The sequence below is a fragment of the Eptatretus burgeri genome, chromosome 15 (assembly GCF_056783735.1).
Source record: "Eptatretus burgeri isolate ZD-2024b chromosome 15, Ebu_testis_v1, whole genome shotgun sequence".
NCBI lineage: Eukaryota > Metazoa > Chordata > Myxini > Myxiniformes > Myxinidae > Eptatretus > Eptatretus burgeri.
Genome location: NC_140975.1, coordinates 62,195,882 through 62,212,878, shown reverse-complemented (window position 1 = coordinate 62,212,878; position 16,997 = coordinate 62,195,882). Strand labels below are relative to the sequence as shown.

Genomic DNA, 16,997 nt, shown 5'->3' with positions numbered 1-16,997 from the left:
TCGGTAAGTGCATGTGTAGTTAGGCCCAAACCCGTTGTCTAGTGGGAATACATGTCATTTATACGTGCTGCGACTCTTCAGGATAGCCGTTTTTCTTTTACTATCTTTATTTTGGACCAACCGCCATGATCACAACCACAACATCAACCACCGACCACAACCACCGCTTCACCACAACCGCCACGACCTTCACGCACACCTCACAACCGTAGCATCGCCACCGTTCTTGCCCCGCTGTGGGTACCGGTGTTGGACTCATGCAGAACGCGCGTCGAACAGCGTGTACAAAATCACGGATTTTGTGCTTCAAAAACGGATCAAAAACGACACACGCCCACTTTTTGCCGTCCAATCGGTGAGCGAGGGGTGAATTGGCCCCGCCCCCAGGGCGATCGATATATGCAAATTTGTGGATCAAAAAGCCTTCACGCCCACTTTTTCTCGGGCCAATGGGGAGCGAGGTGAAAGGTCAAAGGGAGGGGGTCAAAGGCGAAGTTACGGGGGGATAAAAGGACCGTGTTCGTCAGTCAGTCGGTCGGAGAGTCAAGAAGAGGAGAGTCGGAAGCAGAGGGTCAAGACTTCGCGGGCGGTGGAGCTGCTCGTCGTGTGCGTTGGAGTCGGAACGGAGGGGACGGAGCGGTGGAAAGGCGGCGACACCAGACGAGGGGGTGCTCGCGTCGTGCAGGAAGCTGCACCCGAAGGAGGCCGACAGCGCGACCTGGCCGAGGTGGAGACGCTCGTCGCATATAATAAAGATCCTCTATACCCCGAGCATCAGCAACCCCCTCCTGTTTCCCCCCGCGCTGAGATAGTGCGACCAAGGGGGCCCCGTTCCCACCCCCTGCCAGGCACTGTCCACGAGGCCCGCGGGTTGCGGGGCCATCGCCGCTCCGCGTCTCATCACCAGACGGGTAGGCCCGACCCGGTCTCGGCCTCAGGCCCGCCTCATTCTTGAGGGTATTTCTTTTCCTTGGTTTTGGGTATGTGTTGTCGGCGCCGTCTGTGAAGTAGAATTGTATAAGTGTTGCCGTGTGCTCGGTAGTCGGTATTAGCTCTGCACTGTGTTTTCACTTTTATATTTGCTTTTTGTGTAAATGGAATTGTGTTTTCTTTTTTTTGTGTGCATTTGGTGGAATTGTATTTGTGTGCTTCCCGTGTGCCGCGAATAAATGTGCTTTTATTGTTGAACTGTTCTCCCGCTTCGCTTCGTCTTTTCCCCCATTGAATCCCCATCTTGCTTCACGTAAAGGGTTGGTAGTGGGCTGAATACGCCCGATAATTAATCGAACCGTCGAGGTCGACGATAACACCGCTCGGTTATTCTGATAGTACGGAACGGGTCGCTTAAGTGGCCCGTGTCCGAAGTCGACCTGCGGCGAGGTGCGATCGCCCGGTCTACCCTCCGCGTGGGTACTTAGGTAGTTCGAATTTGGCGAGCAACCCTATCCCACGCGGGGGCTGATTGGCTCGATCGCGGTGAGACCGAAAGGTCCACCCGTGACTGGTTCCCGGCGTTAGTCCGAGAGGGTCACGACTGGATTGTCCGTCCGGTGGGCGACGTGCCGCGATTCGAGTTACGTGGCCGTCGCACGCCGGCGGGCGCGAATCCGCAACAATATGTTTTAGAACCGTTTTATGTGTGCAGCTCGTGGAATTCTTTTTTTTTTTTTTGGCCGCAAATACGTGAAGCACAGGGCCACAAATGTCGAAGCAGGTCGCATTTTGTAAACCGCAAATAGCAGGGTCAGACGTTACTAAAAACATGATTTACTTTGTTTGGTTTTGTTTTATTACAGAACTAGATGTGTCAGATATTAATGCCAAACCCTTTACTATAGATACGTGGAGCATTAAAAAGGTTCTCAGAATGAGTTTTCAATGCATGTATATCCATAATTAGGATGACATGATACCTCCTTGCGTTAAGCATAAATTCTTAGATATCAAAAACGGAAACTCGGTGATTCTTGGAATGTTACATTTCATTCCAAGAACTTTTTAAATGCACCTTGAAGTCTCGGTGACCATAACAGGCATCGTAAATGCTACGAATATTATTGTTTTTTTTGCAAAAGGAACAGAGAACTTTCAGGTTAACACAAAACATGACTAACAACAATGGTGCTCAGTGGATAGAGTGCATACCTCCACCAGGCTGAGTAGTTTACGTTTTGTATCCTACTGATCGGCTGGATCTGCACCTCCCATGACCAAAATCTAATCGGCTTCTTCTTGTCACATACCCAACTCATCTACCACCAAGTTTTGTCATAATCCATCTATAGTTCTTTGAAACATCATACTGTATATCGTTTTTGGCTCCCTCTCTCAAAGGTGAAGAATCACTTAGAAAACAAAAAAAATGATCATATCCGGATTTGGATCCGGATCCTCAACAATATCTAATCATTTCGTCCTTGTCACACACCCAACCTGTCCACCAAGTTCCCTCCGAATCCATCCATAACTTCTTGATATATCGTTTCTGGCCCTATCACTCAATGGTTAAGAATCACCTAAAAAAATTACAGTAGTTGGATCCGGATTCAGATCTTCACCAAAATCTCATCAATTCATCCTTGTCACACACCCAACCTGTCCACCAAATTTCGTCCGAATCTGTTTACAACTTCCTTGAAGATCCGAATCCATAAAATGGAATCCATAAAAAAAAAACAACCTCTGTCCACCTTCGCTGGCAGAGGAAACTGGAGAGTTCACAGAACAACTGATCCCAAAAAGTGTTCAAGTACAGTATGTAACTCAATTGAAATAAAATAATGATTTTAAAAGGTCACATTAAAAAAATTCTAGAAATTTTGCGCAGTTGAAGCAGTCTTAAACAACACCTTGTTACTTGCAAAATTGAAGATTTTTCAAGTATATTGGTCAGTTGATTTTGCTATTCTGTCTGTCGGTCTGCCTGTTAATCGCCTACAGATCACAATTTTAAACCGATCTTCATGATACTTTTCCAAGTTGTAGAGGTTGTCGACTGAGAGGCCAGTTGATTTTGAGGTCAAAAGTCAAAGGTAATCTTGAGGTCAAATTTATAGAATATAAATTTTTCATCCGATTGACTTGAAATTTGAGCAAGATTTGCATATTGCGTCACTGAATTGGGAAACCAACTATTTTTGAGATCGACAACTTATAAAATCATTAATTTCACTCTGAAAAATAATAAATTTTCATCCGATTGACCTGATGTTTAAGAGTGTCAATTACAATCTTAATGAATTGGACAATTTGAGGTATCCATTGCAACCTTCAGAGAGGATATGTCATCAATGCACAGAAAAACAAACACACCAGCACACAAAGCAAGTCCTGGCGAAGGTCTGCACTCTCCGATTGCTCTTTCTTGTTTACATTTATCAAGCCCATGAGTAGACAAACAGCAAGCACACAGTATTTGGGATTTGAAGTTGCATTACCTGCAAACTAAGCCAGGATTTCAAAATTGGAACATTAACAGGACAATATCACCGGTTAAACGACAGCATGTTAAAGTTAATATCTACACAATTTATCTCTTCCATTTTTATGATAACAAAGCAAACCCAAACAAAATTCAATGTTTCCTGATAATGTGGTGCTCACCAGCTGCAGAATTTGTCGACACATCAAGGTTCTCATCAGCATCATGTTCTTGCTTTACTTGGACATGATTCAAAATCTCTTGGGAAGATGCCACAATGTCATTGTGGAAATTTCCATCCTCCAATGCAACGATGTCATCTGCACAAAATGTAAATGATGAACCATTGTAAAGGTTACATGAGGTTAAATTATTCTCGCACTGTCAAAAACTGATACCTGTAATAAAAAAAAACCTTTTGACTTCCGAATCATTTTTTTTATCAGGAAGGTTATCAGGTATTTTAGCTGTGTTCCTGCAGGGGCAATATTTCGTAAAACTCAAATTTTTTCTCATCTTTTTGCTAAAGACAATAATATTTGAACGGGGAAGTTTTGGAAGTTAGGGGATGAAGGCCCCATGCAATCAACATATTTTTCTCCCACAGTGGAGTTATTTCTGCAATAAATGTTTAGAATAGTCCCTTACCTTTCGATGGGTCAGTGGGATCCAAACTGCGTTGGAAAGGGTAGATTAGGATTTACTCCCTATTTTTCTTTTGCACATGGAAGGTTGGCGGCAAGGCATTAGCAGCCATTTGATGCGGGCATGTGTCGAAGCCTTCCTGTCATTCCCTTTATTGTAAATTTCCTCTCTCTCCCTCTCTTTTTTTTTTCTCACACCACATGTAAGTACACACACTTTTATTTAATACAGACTGCAGTTTGACATGATCTCTTCAGACATGCATGGAAGGCAATCAAGACATTACATAACCTCAAACTCCCCCACTTTAAAGGAGATTCTTCATCCCGCAACCCTCAACCCCATTGTAAGCCTTCGTTATGGCTGTCGTGCGCGCAGGCGATGTTTGGTGAGCATTGACTGAGAGGCATCAGCTCCGCTCATTTCCCCCATAATCGTTCTTGCGTGCCTTTGGCGCTGGGCACCTCAAAACCAGCCGAATGCTAGCTCACTTTAAGCAGTGGCAAACGAGATCCGACTCTTAAGAAAGCCGAAGCACCGACCGAGAGGACTCGCTGCAGAAACTCGAATGGGCTGGGCTAGGGAAGCTGACCGCCAATCTGTGTGCAGGCCCCATCCAATGACGCACACATTCTCGAAGCTTCACAGCGGGCATTAGAAAAGCGAACCGCAGAGCAATGGTTCGTCGGTGGTGGGCGACGGACTCTCTGTTCCTTGAGGCACGACGTCGTCGGAGGGCGCCGGACACTCTGTTCCCTGAGGCACGACGTCGTCGGCGGGCACCAGACACTCTGTTCCCTGAGGAACGACGTCGTCGGCGGGCGCCAGACACTGTTCCCTGAGGCACGACGTCGTCGGCAGACGCCAGACACTCTGTTCCCTGAGGAACGACGTCGTCGGCGGGCGCCAGACACTCTGTTCCCTGAGGAACGACGTCGTCGGCGGGCGCCAGACACTCTGTTCCCTGAGGAACGACGTCGTCGGCGGGCGCCAGACACTCTGTTCCCTGAGGAACGACGTCGTCGGCGGGCGCCAGACACTCTGTTCTCTGAGGAACGACGTCGTCGGCGGGCGCCAGACACTCTGTTCCCTGAGAAACGACGTCGTCGGCGGGCGCCAGACACTGTTCCCTGAGGCACGACGTCGTCGGCAGACGCCAGACACTCTGTTCCCTGAGGAACGACGTCGTCGGCGGGTGCCAGACACTCTGTTCCCTGAGGAACGACGTCATCGGCGAGCGCCGGACACTCTGTTCCCTGAGGCACGACGTCGTCGGCGGGCGCCGGACACTCTGTTCCCTGAGGCACGACATCGTCGGCGGGCGCCGGACACTCTGTTCCCTGAGGCACGACGTCGTCGGCGGGCGCCGGACACTCTGTTCCCTGAGGGACGACGTCGTCGGCGGGTGCCAGATACTCTGTTCCCCGAGGCATGACATCATTTGTTCTGTTCTGTTCTCTTTTGATGGGCGGTGGATCGGACATATTCTCCCTTTCTTCAGGGTCGGACACATTCGCATTAGCCTCTCATTGGATCTCAACGTTACTCGCTCTGCAGAGGTCACGCTGCTGGTTCTTGGCACTTTCGCCCCTTTTGATTTCACCTCACGAACGGTCATCATGAACGAGGAGCCGAAGCTACGAGGGGGCGGACAGAGTCAAGCCGATTAATAGGTCTGAAACCAAGCTACAATACAGACAGGTCAGGTCAAGTATGGTTTCATTTGAGACATCCACAACTTTTTGAGATATCATGCTACATCTCGTTTTTTGCCTCATCTCTCAATGGTGATGAATCACTTAAAAAATTATCGTAGTCTGGTCCGGATCTTCACCAAAATCTCATCAGTTCATTCTTGTCACACACTAAACCTGTACACAACTTTTTGAGATATCCTGTACACAGACAAAAAAACAAACAAACTAGAAGGGCACTTGGTGGAGCGCATACCTCCACAATGTAATGCCTGATCATTGAGAACATTTTGGGCCCAATACATTTTTGAAATATCATGCTGTACAGTGCTATATCGTTTTGGCCCAATCTCTCAATGAAGAATCACTTTTACAATTAAATAATTCTCGTATTCAGATCCGGATTAGGATCTTCACCAAAATCGAATCAATTTGTCCTTGCCACACACTCAACCTGTCCACAAAATTTCATCCGGATCCATCCACAACTTGAGATAATCTGTACACAGACAAGCAGGCAGAAAGGGGTGAAAACATAACCTTTCACCTCCAGTGGCAGAGGTAATAAAATAAAATCTTGTATCCAGGTCCAGATTTCCACCAAAATTGAATCTATTCGTCCTGGTCACACACCCAACCTGTCTGCCAAGTTTGGTCTGAATCCATCCATAACTTTTTGGTACATCCTGCTCACAGACAGAAGGATAAACAAACAGGGGTGAAAACATAATCTCCGTTCATCTTCGGTGGCAGAGGTAAAGAATGCCAAGAAAGTGGTGCATCAACCACATCATGTCATCCCCTATCCCGAATGGTGATCTTTTGTGTACCCATTTACTCTAACTAACCCAACCCTATTACTTTCACCATTTCTTTCATTCTCTCGATTATTGTGTCCAACTCTGGCTGCCATGGAGGGCCAACAAGAAGGCATGGGTGGCGGCAGCAATTTTCGGTGTGTAGCTGTGTTTCGTCATAACTGTGTGGTCCCTCAGGTGGAGAGGTACCTTGCGGAACAAAGCCATGCGTTCAAGGTTCCCCTGCTTGTCGACAATGCTCCTGGACACCCCGGGGACCTGAAGGTGGCTCACCCGAAAGTCGAGATGATCTTCCTGCCACCTAATATCACCTCCCTGATCCAGCCGCTCAACCAAGGGGTAATGTTTACTTTTAAGCATATTGTGCCGGTTTTATCAACCGTATTCCGAAATTGAAATGCTCACAGCACATAAACTCTTAGAATAGTTATTTCCGTGATGCATGTTAAGAAAAGCGCCTTCCCTGTGGGGGTTGTTATGTAATCAAATGTGTTGGTTTGGGTTTGGAAGCTAGTGCCCCCTCAACCCGTTGGGATTATTGAAACATCAGTGCATAATGACGTGTGCCATCAGGGCCATCATCACGAAAGGCGTGCGTTGTTTTACTGTCATTGCTTCTTGGCATGCGCGAATAACACCAGCGTTCTGGAACCTTTGCCGAAGCCATGGCTTTCGAAACACACGCAGAATTCCCAAATTCCCTGTTATTGTTTAAAGCCCCACCAAATTTGTTTGTCTGTATGGACGTCTACCCTGTACTGCATTTTGTTTCCCTAATCTCCGTTCATTCCTCTCCACTTGAACACGACCGGTATACGGACCAGGACAAGATAGCCCCCTGCAATAATTGCGCCATTTCCTGGCTTTGTGCCATGTGGGGTTGCTCCCAGGTGTATGCGGGTAAAAGCAGTGACTCCCCATGTTAATTGTGGAGCTCCGCTCCTAACGACTACCGGAAGAGCCAACTGAGTGCATATCCGGGTGGGAAGCAGAATGGGCGGGGGTGCGGGAGCTGCAACCAATAGCTGGCATGGGGCCAGTTCATAAGATGTGATGTGGCCCAATAGCTGGCCCCAGGCGGCCTCAGAAGATCTGATGGGCGGTCCTTCGGCCCCACCTGCCATCGGTACTATTAAGCTGTGCCCAAGGCTCTAGATCTCTCTATCTATCCCTCTTCCATCCTGGTCCCAGCAGCTTTGGTTCGTTGGCTGGGATCTGCAGTGCTCGTGGCTGTTGGCTGGCTGGTTCCGACGGAGCTCGTGGACCCTCGGTTGTGGAGTGCAGTGTCGGGGTCATTCCAAAGAGTGGCAGGGAGAGCAGTATCAAGCTGGGGTTGACGATGGCTCCACGTACTGGTAGGCTGAGGCCACCTTCCCCACATAATTGTGTGTGCGTGTGAGCCTGATGGGTACCCTGTCGTTTTATCCGGTGGCAAGGAGTAGGTCAAGTCTGTGACTTGTGCATTTTCTCTTCTTTTGGGGAAATATACACAATGATTGCCCTTTTATTGCATTTCCCCTTTGACTGCCCAGATGCGCGTTGACTCCATTAAACCCCTCGAGTTCCCTTCCCTGTACCCCACATTGCTTCTTATAAATAAATTGCCTTGTTCACATTTTCCTTTCTTTCAAATAATCCAGTACTGTCTGCACCAAAGGTAGTCGGGGCGGTGGGGGTGAGGGAGGGAAAGGGTGTTGGAGCTCCTCAACTAATTGCCTCGTTTCGGCTGGAGTGTACCAGCGGTGGCTCGGCCGCATCAATTAACACCAATTTGAACCTAATTGGAATGATTGGTACATTTCCGGAAAGGGCGTTCCCCGGTTGGAAAACCACGTCACCAGGTAAACAGTTTTTTGACTGATGGACCTTGCGATGACGTGGTAGACCAATTGCCGTTTGTCATTGCCTATCAACCAGCCATACCGTGAAGTTATTCGCGCGTGGCGGCCACATGTCCTGCGAGTTCGAGGTGACAGGAGGGATCCGTTTCCCCCCTCGCGGTAGATCCCGAACCCCGCGGCCTTCACCGCATTTTTGATGCGATGGACTCCGACCCAGAGCCCAAAGTCAGGCAGTGTTGAAAGGAGTTCAACATAGCCCACTGCATCAGCGCAATCAAAGAGTCGCTGGACGAGGTTAAAGCCTCAATCATCAATGCCTGCTGGCACAACCTGTTGCCACAGGCAGTAAGAACTTCAGAGGCTTTCCCGACAACACGGAGGAGAGGCATAAAATTGTCAGGTTGGCACGGCAGGTGGGAGAAGGCTTTGACAACGTGGAGACTAAGGAGTTTGATGCTCTTATCGCCTCGCATGCCGAGCTCACCGAGGAGGGGTTGGGAGCCATGACCATGGTTTCCAAGGAGGAGGAGGTGGCCAGTGATAAGGAAGAGGTGTCGAGATCTAAACTCACAGTCAAGTTCCTGGGTGATCTACTGCAGGACAGTTAGTCAGTTACTGAGACACTGTTAGACGCCGATCCTGTCATGGAGTGTTCCCTCAAAGTCGAGAGGAGGTTGTATGATGTGAAGCTTCCATACAAGGAGCCACATCGAAATCTACAGCAATCTTCCAGGCATCTCTCAATCATGGAGTTCTTTCACCTTGGTCCGTCCACCTGAGGAGCAACAGCACCCTCGCCTACCTCTCATTCAGTGAGCGACTCTTCAGGATCCTCATCTGCTTCAGCACCCTCACCTACATTCCTTTCGGTGCACAATTGATCAGCACCATCACCTGTGTGCTCTTCAGACGACTCCACTGAGTTCACTAGATTTTAAAACGCCATCATTTGAAAAGTTACGTTTGCTTGTGCAAATAAAAATTTGAAATGGTAGCTGCTGTTTTTTTTTTTGACTTTTATGGTACGGTTGATGATTCACTTGTAATAAATTGTTAATTGCATTCCTTCAATAAGCATTGGAAACGGTACCTGGTGTTGTCCTTTTATAATTTGTAAGCATTTTGTTCTGAAACTATAATCCTGAGCATTCGCAGTTGAAAATATTTTAAACTTTGAAAAGTTTCCCCAATGAACAAGGAACCTCCTCCCCTTTTTCCATTGAAAAAATGCGCAGCATTCGCAGCTTCGCAATTTGCGGATTCATCATTCGTGACATTTTTCATGAATCGGGAACCTACCCCCTTTTTACCATTGAAACAATTTGTGGTGTCAACATTTGTGGCTTCGTCATTCGCAGTAATTTTCATGGGTCACGAATCCGCTGGGAACCTATCCTCCCTTTTTCTATTGAAACAATGCCCCACCATTCATGCATTTGCAATTCACGGCATTTTCCAGGAACGTATCCCCAGCGAATGACGGGGTCCAACGGTATATCAGGTACAACCCACTATTTGTAAATTGACTTTCTTTCTTTCATCAACTTTCTCATGCAGCATCACACGACCAATTCTGAAACAGCGCCACAGACAACCACAATTCAGACAACGAAGGAGATAACGTCTTTGCCTTTTCAAATGCACTGGGCGGGAAAACCTATAAAAAAAAAGCAGACAACTTGAAGGAGGAATCCAACTCGGGGATGATTGACAGCAAAAAGAGATGTTGGCTGGTGAGTGTATCAATGGGGACGTGCTGTTGTGTGGCCAAGGGCAAACCACGGCCTTTTCTCCCAGGAACTCCACCTCCCACAAATTCTGATCCTCCAAGTCTGCCTCGCTCAAGCTGCTTAAAAGGCAGAATGCCAGACGGATCGCAGCCGTCGAAACACGCTGGGTACCCCAAGAAACCCGCCTGCCTGTTCGTGCTGAGGAAGGAGAGAACACCATTGGAGTCTGAGGTGGAGCTAGGACGAGCTACGCCAGATGGCGCTGGGAATACAGAGGTCCGGGAAGAGTTTGAGAAGTCCTCCTTGTGGTGAATCTAGAACCCTGGTTCCGTAACAATATACATCACATCAGTGTTGGAAAAACTTAATTTCTCAAATTAACATGACCAACTTCTTGAGTCAAGTAAACAAACAAAAAAGGTTTTCTTTTCATTTTTATACATTAATGAATGAATACACGTCGTAATAAGAATATTTAGGATTATCAAGTGTTCAAACATGATGGAAAAGTTTGGAAATATAGCACTGTACATAAAATAGATCCTGTCTTCAGGGACTGTTCCGAATGCCAAGCCCAGGGCAGGTGTCTCTCTTCACAGGCACACTTTCAAAACACCAGATACTTCATCATGACACATAAGCTTTATCGCGAGCATAACTCTGGCTTCAATTTTAGTTTCCATCATGCAGTATGTTGACTTATATGGTAACAGGATGGCCTAGAGGTACGCACACTTGTCTGTAAGCTGTCTCGTCTGGGTTTGAATCCCAACAACTATAAACTGTTATCTCGGTGTTTCACAGGCAAGGCGATTCATCAACATGTGTGCCGTCCTCAGAGTTACGTTAAACTGGGCATCCCCGTCTGTCAGCATTCGTTGGTGGATGCTAAATATCCCATGGTTATCCTTCACGAAGCAGTAGGCAAGCTATCGCCGGCACCGTGAACAAATTACAAATTCCTTCCCTAACCAGCAGAGGGCACTGCATCAGCAACAGAGCCACACCATCAGCCAATGATGATACCCCGCAGCCTTTTGCTGCAAACGAACAAAGAAGAAGTGCTCACCAGTTGGAATAAGCATAGCAGCACTGAGTTCCACATTTGCAGAAATGCATGGCTCTTCCTTTACATTTTGAGTGCTCAAGTTCTCTTGGGAGGATGGAGAAATGTTACCATGGATATTTCCATCCTCTATTGCATGTGGTTCACCTGCAAGCAATTCAGTGATTGGCTTTTGTGCAGAACACTACACAAGCCAAAAAAACTGGATGTCAAACATCAACCAATTCGAAGCATTTTGCTCCATTATTGTTAAAAACAGATATACTACATAACCGAAGAATGCGAGTGCTACTCCCATACTGAAAAGGGCAAATGTGTAAAGCTTACATTTAACCTGCTGTCCAATTGCATCTCACACACGTTGGTGGATAGGAAGGTCTTATTGGTGTTATCTCACGAGGTGATGGAGTAAACAACTCTTTCCTTTTATAAATATGCCCATTGAACCCATCACTTCACTGACAGTAGTTGAACACCACAACTTATATGCATACAGGAATTGGACAAAAAAAAAATGGAAACACCAACGTAAAGTCACTTAATAGTGCATTGGGTCACCACATGGAGCCAGTACGGCCTGTATGCGCCGTGGTATAGAATCCACCAGCGTCTCAAATTCTGCAAGAGGGATGTGGCACCATTCTTCCACAAGAAAGTCAATCGACTCACACTTGTTTGATGGAGGTAGAAAACACCGTCTCTGGCATCATTCCAGAATATCCCGTAAATGCTTGATTGGGTTCACATATGGTGACTGAGAACGCCACGACATGTGAATAACATCAGTGTCATGCTCATCAAACCATTAGGTGACTCCATGTGCTTTGTGGATGTGGGCATAAGGGGGGGCCCTCCTCTTGCAGCCATGCCAACCGTAATTTTAGACAACCAGGCCTGTGCAGCATTTGTATACATGACCCGAAGCATGCTGGGATGTTATTTGCTTAACACATGGGCCACATCTGTGTGGAAGCTGTTGCCTGGTGTCCCTCATTTACCCAGGTGTTTCCATTTCTTTGTCCACAACCTGTATGTTCCAGTACATCCAGTAAATATAGTTTATTGACAGTCAATGGTTGCAAAGAAAGAAAAAAAAATGATTCCAGAAATTGTTTACTGCTAACAACCCAGCATTCAATTTAGGAACACACACACTTACTCACCAAAAAAACAAAATAATCAATTTGTTTTATGTTCCCAAGGAGACATTAGGTTGTTTTTCTTTTTTTCCAAGTTTCAAAACATATCAAGTTGGTTCATATTTATGCGTCGTGATGATGAACAATAGTCACAAGAAGGGGGGGGGGAAGTTTAATTTCGGTGGTAGATCCAGGAGCAGGAGAAGACCGGTGGAGTGTTTGTTTGTTTGTCACGATACTCCTCACTGCAGTTCTGGGCTGACTACATCCAGACTTGCTACATAGGATCAGCATGTTCCCAATTAATATATAGGGGTGTTTTAAAAAAATCTTTGCTGGTGGTCTTGGGGGTGGGGGGGCAGCGGTGGGATGCCATTTCTCCATGTATATGTGTATCGTGTAGCGCCACCTCAAGATGGGGACATCACAAGTTTCCATCATTTACAGAGCAATATTTTTGTCCCTACGTTTTCCAGTGCAGTGAGGAATTTTGAGATATTAGCAGTAGGTATGTTTTTGCTTCATGCACGTAATGCGAGTTATTTTCTTTTTTTCAATACAGAGCTGTCAGTTGCCTATACACCGCCCAAATAAAGGTATGCATCAGAAGAATATGTTGCATGGTTTGAACAAGATCTCCCGTAGGGTGGGTACTCTGTTAATACATGAGTATATGAGAAAGCACATTAAGTGGCATTTCTCGAATCAGTACTCATTTCAAACACCGACCATGTGACCAACTGTGCATCTGCCTACATCGATGGACTGCAGCGCATGACAGCGATATCGTCAAAACCATGATCTATCAGTGTCATCAAATGTAATAAAGATTATGCTCATTGAGGATGAGACCTTACCATAGGAAGAAGACTCACTGGTTTCAAACTTCAAATCCCCATCCGAGACTGCAATAAGAAAAGTGGTTTTACAAACTTTAAAAGAAACACGACTAAGCAAAACAAGCAACATAAGGTGGGGGAGTCTATGGTATCTCACCTGTTAGCAAAGGAGCATTAGTTTAAACCTTCCCAAAAAAGATGAATGCTGATTTTTCAGTAAAGTTGCTTTGATGTCTATCGAACACCGTGGAGTAAAAGTCCCCAGCAATCCCAATTGAGGAAAACTTAGAACCAACATGGCTAATTTCACAATTCACAAATATCAGGAAAACAGTAAAAGAGCCATAACTTTGTTAATGTACATACTTGCCAGAGGAAGATGATTTTGGAGTCTTGACACAGGTTTGGTGGTATGAGGAATTCCAAGGAATCCTCAGAATTTCAATTTGAGGATGACATTTGCAGTATAATTGGAAATTCAAACAAGATATCTTCACCGAGATGGTATGCATGGAATACATTCCCCGAGCATACAACAGTGATCCATCCGTCAGTCTTGAGAAGGACGTGATGCGAGCCAACTCTTGTTTTTTTTTAAAGGTTTTTTTTCTTTGATCCAATATGGCTTCCAGACGATGTGACAACTTTAGAAATCTGGCCTATGTTAACGTTTTGGCCAATGTTGTCCTCAAAAATAATTGGAAGTTGAATTAAGTGACCAGATATGCAAATCCTCTTCACATTTCAAGTAAAATTGGAAGAAAGTGGACAATTTTAGAAATTCTGGCCTTTGTTGACCTTTTAGCCTATGTTGACCTCAAAAATAATTGGTAGTTTAATTAGATGATCAAATGTGCAAATCCGTTTCAAATTTCAAGTCAATCGGATGAAAATTGACAATTCTAGAAAACCTTATTGACATCGACTTTAGTCTTTCAGTTGTTTACAATTTACTTTATTTATCGTCTAATACAAGTTTGGTAACAGGAAATCGGGAATGCACATCTCTTTAATGTTAAGTTACTTGTCGTGGAAGGCACAACAATCCGCTCGAAAAACACAGTGTGGACAAACGGACTCGACCATGATGTAGTGTGGTTCCAGGATAAAGGGGAGGGAGGGTGGGGCGAGATTTACGAAAATAATTGCTTACGAAATCCAACGTGTAACTCCAAACGCCAATATCTTTACATATACAGTGTGTGTGTGTGTGTGTGTGTGTGTGTGTGTGTGTGTGTCTGTGTGTGTCTGTGTGTGTCTGTGTGTGTCTGTGTGTGTGTGTGTGTGTGTGTGTGTGTGTGTGTGTGTGTGTGTGTGTGTGTGTGTGTGTGAGTGATATATATATATATATATATATATATATATATATATATATATATATATATATATATATATATATATATATATATATATATATATATATATATATATATATATATATATATATATATATATATATATATATATATATATATATATATATATATATATATATATGTATATATATATATATATATATATATATATATATATATATATATATATATATATATATATATATATATATATATATATATATATATATATATATATATATATATATATATATATATATATATATATATATATATATATATATATATATATATATATATATATATATATATACACACACACACACACACACACACACGAGGTGTGTTCAAAAAGTATCTAACCTTAATTTTTCGTGCGTAAACAAATGAAGCCAGGGAGGCATGGTTTGGTGCACGTATGTAGGCGATCCTAATTCGTATGCGTGAATATTTTCCCGCCTGCAGAGGCTGTCAGTCGCCGACAGACTGCCGATGAGTGAGGAAGTGTAAGTGAGCGCCGTCGGATTTTCATTTTTGACAAAATGACGGAAAAAGTTGAACAACGCTACTGCATCAAATTTTGTGTAAAGCTTGGCGATTCCCAAGTGGAAACGATTTGCAAGATTCAACAGGCCTTCGTGAACGAAGCAATGGGCACCACACAGATAAAAGAGTGGTACAACCGCTTCAAAGATGGTCGCACATCAGTGGAAAGTGAAGTACGTTCTGGTAGGCCCTCAACATCCCGAAATGAGATAGTCATTGACCAAGTGAGGACCCTGCTGATGCAGGATCGTCGAATCACGATCAGAGAACTTGCAGACGAGGCAGGCGTCAGCATTGGTTCCGTTCATTCCATTGTGACTGAGGATTTGGGCTTTAAGAGAATCTCAGCGAAGTTCGTGCCAAAGCTGCTAACGATCGAGCAGAAGCAACTCCATTTGGAGATCGCACAGGACATGCTGGAGACTGTGATCAGCGATCCCAACTTCTTCAACACAGTGATCACTGGCGATGAGACCACAGTGATCCGTCATTTTGTCAAAAGCGAAAATCCGACGGCGCTCACTTGCACTTCCTCACTCATCGGCGGTCTGTCGGCCACTGACAGCTTCTGCAGGTGGTAAAATATTCACACATACGAATTAGGATCGCCTACATACGTGCAACAAACCACGCCTCCCGAGCTTCATTTGTTTACGCACGAAAAATTAAGGTTGGATACTTTTTGAACCCACCTCCTATATTGTTGTGGATCCGGGGTGGCGGGATTCTCACCCGGTCCTTGGTGCCACCCTCACCACCACCGTCTCCGGGGTTTATAACGCCGGCCGGCTCAGCACAGGCCTCGGGTCACGTGCCTTCAATAGCGATACCAATGTAATCCTTGTACCTTGCCAGTTGGGGAAATAGAACCCCTGGTTGCAGACTGGTTTTGTCAGATGCTGAGCGTTTTCTGCCAGTCTGTAACCATTTTTGGTGTTACATGCCAATCAAACGGATCATTCCTCGAAGCGACACAAATTAATCCATCGCGACAACTTCATACAAATTAACCAGATCTATTGGGGAACATCGGGGATCACAACACAAACAAAATTCACAACAATGGTTTTATTAACAATCCTCAACCCGTTCTTAACTAGGGAACCACGGTCTACAAGTTTCGAGGGGGTCGCTACCGAAATATGCCTTATACAACACGTGCAGACAAAGACAAACAGCATGCATGCAAGACAAGACAGAGTACTTAGTGATGTCTCATGGACGAGAGGAAAGCGTCAAAAAGCACGAATGTCGCTTGTAACAAGCGGATGTACACAGATTCGAACTCCCAGCTCGAACCACGCCGCGTGGCAAAATCGCGCTTGTCCTTTTGTCGCAGACCTTACGCACGCGGTCTCCGCGCGCTCAGGCCCCGCGCAATATCGACGGCACAAGTCCGCCAGATCAACGATGGGCCTCAGCCGATCTCTCTCCAGGGTTCAGCATACAAATCCAGGCCTGGCCCGTTCACCAGACAAGGCCCAAATTGAGGTTCTGAGCTCTGCAGGCGGCTCGACAAACATGTCGCGCCGTTGGTGTGAGCAGGGACCGTCAGCTACGGCGTCTCCTCTCCTGCCTTCCCGCCTCGAAGCCCGACTTTCGCTTCGTCCTCTCAGTTCCTCTCTCTGTTGAATCACCTTTTCTTTCCCAAGAGTGGATCACCGATTCGACGTGCAGGCCGCCTCCCAAAGTCGGCTGCCGTCCCTCTCACGGCAGAATCCTCAATGTGCAGGTCGGTTCAGCGTCTCTCCCGGCAGATCCAACACTGTGCCTCCTTTGTTCGCTCGCTTCGAAGCGACTCCGAGCACGCCTCGAGAACCCGACTGTTTTCCACACACAATCCTCTTTCTCACCTTCGTTTCTCTCTCGTTTTGCTCGCTTCGACACACGAGGACGCCTTCTC

General features: G+C 45.7%; 1 protein-coding gene across 1 annotated transcript in view; it reads right to left on the bottom strand.

Moving 5' to 3' along the window:
• Window positions 1-16,997, bottom strand: part of LOC147012319 (uncharacterized) — a 118,209-nt gene that overhangs the window by 58,336 nt on the left and 42,876 nt on the right. The window contains exons 5-7 of the mRNA XM_085856378.1: window positions 13,212-13,259; window positions 11,219-11,362; window positions 3,604-3,741 (exon numbers count right to left, since the gene is read on the bottom strand). Coding sequence (XP_085712504.1) covers window positions 3,604-3,741; window positions 11,219-11,362; window positions 13,212-13,259 — 330 coding nt within the window. The remainder of the gene's footprint in view (window positions 1-3,603; window positions 3,742-11,218; window positions 11,363-13,211; window positions 13,260-16,997) is intronic.